The 5,124-nt window shown below is 42.3% G+C and overlaps 1 protein-coding gene across 2 annotated transcripts in view; it reads left to right on the top strand.

Annotated features, from left to right (window-relative positions):
* Nucleotides 1–4,721, top strand: part of rab11fip4a (RAB11 family interacting protein 4 (class II) a) — a 65,534-nt gene extending 60,813 nt beyond the window's left edge. For both annotated transcript variants that reach the window (XM_062532747.1, XM_062532748.1), the window contains 3 exons: nt 1–128; nt 780–923; nt 1,691–4,721. The exon at nt 1–128 is cut by the window's left edge and continues 28 nt beyond it. In XM_062532747.1, the coding sequence (XP_062388731.1) occupies nt 1–128; nt 780–923; nt 1,691–1,807 (389 nt within the window). In that variant the 3' untranslated portion in view covers nt 1,808–4,721. The remainder of the gene's footprint in view (nt 129–779; nt 924–1,690) is intronic.
* The last annotated feature ends 403 nt before the right edge of the window (nt 4,722–5,124 follow it).

Consider the following 5,124-nt stretch of genomic DNA (forward strand, 5'->3'; position numbering starts at 1 on the left):
AACACCTGCAGCTGTTTAAGCTGGAGTCGGAGCGTGGACGTGGGCGGGGCTCAGCAGCCGGCCTATCAGAGTACAACGCCAAGACCCGGGAGATTGAAATGGAGCATGAGGTCAAGCGCCTCAAACAGGTAATAATAAGGTCACACCTGTCTCTTTTTTATTTTATTACACTCAACAATAATAATTATAACACCTATAATAACACAACATAATTTAACATGTTGTAACATGTTTAGGCACTCACAAAGGTTATATGTTTTAAAAGCATTTAATCTCACATGGCAATTCAGTGAGAACATGCCTACGCATAATAGCCTTCATCAACTTTTTCCAGTGTTAAAATGGGGCTGGAACCATATTGGAGGGGATGTTGGATATTTCACCAGAGAGCAAGAATTTTTGATTTCACCACTGGATGAGTTTTCCCAGATCCCATCACTTATGTAACTAGCTTTTGGCTCCGTCGCCAGTGCATCATCGGAGGGTTTGGGAGTGAGGTTTTGTTTTCAGACATGTGAAACTCTAGAACCTTTTTGATGGGATCGCCAGAAAGGCACACTTGTTTATGTGAAATGGAAGCTCCCAGGCAGTTCATGAGAGAGCTATGAAGTAAATGTACTGTAGTGTAGTTAGCTGCTAGCATGTGAGTTGTAATTGTGTGTTACTAGCTTTTGGGTCAGAAGCTAGACCACCATCCACGGGGTTGGCAGTGAAGTGTGGTCTGTGTACAGTATGTGTGAAACTCTAGCCCTGTCTGATGGGATTGTGGTTCTGTGCAGGAGAACCATAAGCTCCGGGACCAGAATGATGACCTGAACGCCCAGATCCTGAGCCTGAGCCTGTACGAGGCCAAGAACCTGTTCAGCTGCACCACCAAGGCCCAGTCTCTGGCCGCCGAGATAGACAATGCGTCCCGGGATGAGGTGAGGAAACACACGCACACACACACACACACACACACACACACAACACACAAACACGCACGCACGCACGCACACACAGACAGACAGACACACAACACACAAATATACATGAGTGGGCTTAGAAAGTAGATGAGGATGGAGGGATGTTGTATTGTAGTAAACTGTGTGTTCTGAACACTGGTAGCTAATGGGCTAATGGGCACGAAAGACTCTAATACGCTGGTTTGTTTTCCGGTGGAGCCAGGTGTTTGAATCAGTGCATTACAATAAAGAAGGATTTATGTGTGTTAAGATTTTTATTAATGAGCACACAAGCTGTTCAGTGTCGGAGTGAAGATGTTAGCAGCAGAATATAACAGAAGATGCCGTTACGACACAGTTAATATGCCACCAGAAAACAATCAAGTGTACTGAGAGCCTTTCACACAAGTAGCCCACTGTATCCCTGTGGAGCTTTGATATTGTACATTGCCTTGGATTCATGTCCTTTATAGCGGTCTCTGTGTAATCACCAAGATTTACAAGCAATGGAGAATACATGAACATGATGCATATAGCATGCTTTAGCACTGAGGTGATGATGAGTGTGAAGAACTGCTGAAACACTGCAGGTCGAGTACTGGTTTCTGTACTTGTGAGGAGGTCAGTAGTGAGGACTGTGCTTATACAGTGTAGGGTCTGTTTTTGTTTAGTTCTGTACTTGGATGTAAAGAATGAGTGACTTTGCATAACTATTGCTTTCTCTCTCTCTCTCTGTCTCTCTCAAGCTTGTGGACGCACTGAAAGAACAAGAGGAGATCAACTATCGCCTCAGACAATACATGGACAAGATCATCCTGGCCATCCTGGACCACAACCCCTCCATCTTAGAGATCAAACACTAGATCCCTCAAATCTGTGCCACTGTCCAGTCTCTCTCACTGGTGGACATACAGCGCCCTCTGCAGGCTGGACACATGAACTGTATCACATACTGGACTCTTAGAGAATCTGCTGTTGTCAGTGACCACATGGTACCTCTCATGCCCACTTTTAAGTTCTGGCATTTTCTTGTCTCATCGTCATGCAAATCACCCATTGGTTGAGATGACCGTGGAGATGGAGTTAAAGGGACTACAACTGGAAGCATTCATACACACACATGACCCGAATGTTCACTTTCCATTTCTTTTTAACTTATGTTGGCATACACACTACCTCTAGGTACATAGGTCCAGTGCTTTCACGAGTCTATCGTGTAATGTTTAATGTGACCATTAAAGAGCGTGTGATGTGCTAGTTCTCCCTCTCTCCGTCATGGGCGTGGCACCGTAACAAAAGGCACACATGTTTATGTGACATGGAAGCTCCCAGGCAGTTTGTGGGAGAGTTATGTAGCATTTTAACAAGCGAGCACTGTTAGCCATTAGCCATAGCATGTGTGTTGTGATTGTGTAGTCCAAAACCACAGCTTGTGTGCATGCGTGAGAGAGGGCCAGAGCTGTAGTCGTATTAAAAGGCACGGGACAATTTTACAAAGTGTCCTCTGTGGTCAGGTGAAAGACCATGACGGGTACATAGATTTTTGACATGAAATAGTCATATCTGTGTCTTAGGCTCACATAATGTTGCATTGTCAATGTGAGTAAGAAGTGCAGGACTTGGAAATTAATAGATATGTGAATTAACACATTAATCAGAAAAATAATAAGATTAACCAGATGGAGGTGCAGAGTATGTCATGTTCTTCCCCAGTAGGCTGTTCTTCTGCTTAATTCTGGAGGTGTCAGATTAAGTCCGTTTAAAAATAGTCAGTAAAACACTAATTTTTGCAACGATTTTGTTTTGAAATTGGCAAATTGGCTTTTGCAATTGGGTTGCAATTCATAGAAGTGGCCAAATGTAAAGTGACTTGTCACAGACTGCCACAGTAACTTCAGAGAATTAGTGTAGAAAATCTGAGAATGCACAGAGATCACTTCTAGTAGTCACACCTGCAGAAGCACACGTGCATCAAGTGGCCGTACAAGAACATAGTGTTTGTACAATGGTACAAAATTGGAATGGTTGAGTCATATACACGCAAACTAAGGAAAATGGCAGAATTGACTGATGAAGATGTACTTTATTTTGTGGAAAATAATGGTTGTAAGTGTATAGAATGGAGAAAAGGTTTATTTTTTCATACAGATCTATAAATAACGTTTCGAGGGTTAAGTCCAGTGTAGCGTGACGAACATGGGGACAGGAGATTCAGGCGTTTGTGTGGCAGAGTCAGGGATGTGGAGATGCGAAATAACAGCATGCTGGGTCTGAGTGGCCAATCTCTTTTAGAGAGCGGGAATGGAGTTCTGTGGCAGCAGTGCCAGGAGCTATGCCCATCTGGGCACCTTCTGGGTATCTGTATAGGCCAAGTTTAAGGTAAAAGACCCCTACCCCCACCTTCATGCACTCTTTTGTGTCACACATTTGAGTACCCCAGACTGAATCGTCTCAGCTACTCTTGAAGCTATGACTAATGTGTGAGATCGGCAAACTCAACGTGGGTGTATGCAGGAGGTTAAAAATATGGCGGGACAGTTGGCCTGGCCCTGCGGCCCTCTCTGTGGCTGTGAAATATACCGTTTGACAGCCATGGGTGACAAAGCCTACGTACTGTTTCTGCGGCCAGGTTTGGTAAATATACGAGCTGTACATGAATTGGGAAAAGGGAAGACAGCAATGGTTTTAACACTAAAGAAAAAAAGCAAACAAACAACAAACAAACAAAAAAAAACTGAAAAACAAGTCATTAATTATTCATTAATAGGATTCATAAATGATGCTACATAATCACTATTAAGATAATCACTCTGTAGAATAGATTCTGTAGTTGTCGAGGGCAACAGCCACCCTTGGCCGTACTAAATGAAAATACATAAACTGTACATGTCATGAATGTATCACGGTTCCAGAGTTACTGTCTCTCACCTTTTTGCCCTTGATCGTATTGGATTTACTTAGATCGCCTTTGATGCTCCGTACACCACAGTATCTTAAGCAACTGTGTAGCTAGGGAAATACGACTAATACTGGTGTATTCTATATGGTCACAAAGCTAGTTTTGCCTTGTTGCACAAATTGTACTGATTTGGATGTTGTGCATTTTCGTTGCTTGGTCCCTTTTAAAATGGTTTGTGTGCCTTTTTAAATTTTAATTGGCACGAGTCTGTGTTTGTTTTTCATTTACTTTATGTTTACTTTTGATCTAATTCATCTGATCAATCATAGGAGCTTTTTTATATACAGTAATTCCTGTCTTAACTTGTCTGAGCATTTTTCATAAATTGTAAATGTTGTACAGAAACTAGTTCATATTTGTATTTATGTGTCCTTCATCAGACCTACTAAATGAAAAGGCTGTCTTTTATACAGTTTTATGATACAATACAGCAACAAGATATCAGTAGAAGTGTTGTGTGCAAAAACTAGCGTCGTATAAGATGTTCATTCGACGACATTTTATTTGGCAATACTTTCAGGCCCCATCAGGGCTATGGTCATAACAATGTAATAGCAGGCGTCAAAAAAGTATGTCAATTCCTGGCCTTCATTAGGCCTATCAGAAGGTTCCTGTTTTTTTTTTTTTTTTTTAAGTTTATTTAATTATGCTAATGGTCCTCCAAATACCATGCAGACATCTTGCTGCTGCCTCAATGTGTGGATGTCCTATCACAAACAGCCTGATTAGACAGCATACAGAAGGGTATATTGTGTCCAAATGGAGTGTCCTGCTAATTGCATTTTTGTCTGAGGCATTGTCAAATAAGAAGTTTACCCCCCCCCCCCCCCCCCCCCCCCCTTTATTGTTTTTTTTCACAGGAGAATGCTAGCTCACTCGTTGCTTTGTTTGGCAACATCATGGCAATGCTCGAAGCTCCGTCATGTCTGTGACCCTGTGGTAGGCCTATCTGGATTTTAGAGTTCTGCATCTGCTGTCACTGCTTCTAAAAGAATAAAGGAGATTTGTGCCCCACAACCAGTAGCAATATTATCTCTCTTAAACCATTCAACTGGCTGAATCGAAACACCTAGACACACAGACACACACACACGCACACACACACACACACACACACACACACACACACACACACACACACACACACACACACACACACTAAGCTACAAATAAACACATACAAGCTCCAATGAATATACATGTCTTTCCATCACTGTCATC

The sequence above is a fragment of the Sardina pilchardus genome, chromosome 3, assembly GCF_963854185.1.
Source record: "Sardina pilchardus chromosome 3, fSarPil1.1, whole genome shotgun sequence".
In the NCBI taxonomy this organism is placed as follows: Eukaryota; Metazoa; Chordata; class Actinopteri; order Clupeiformes; family Clupeidae; genus Sardina; species Sardina pilchardus.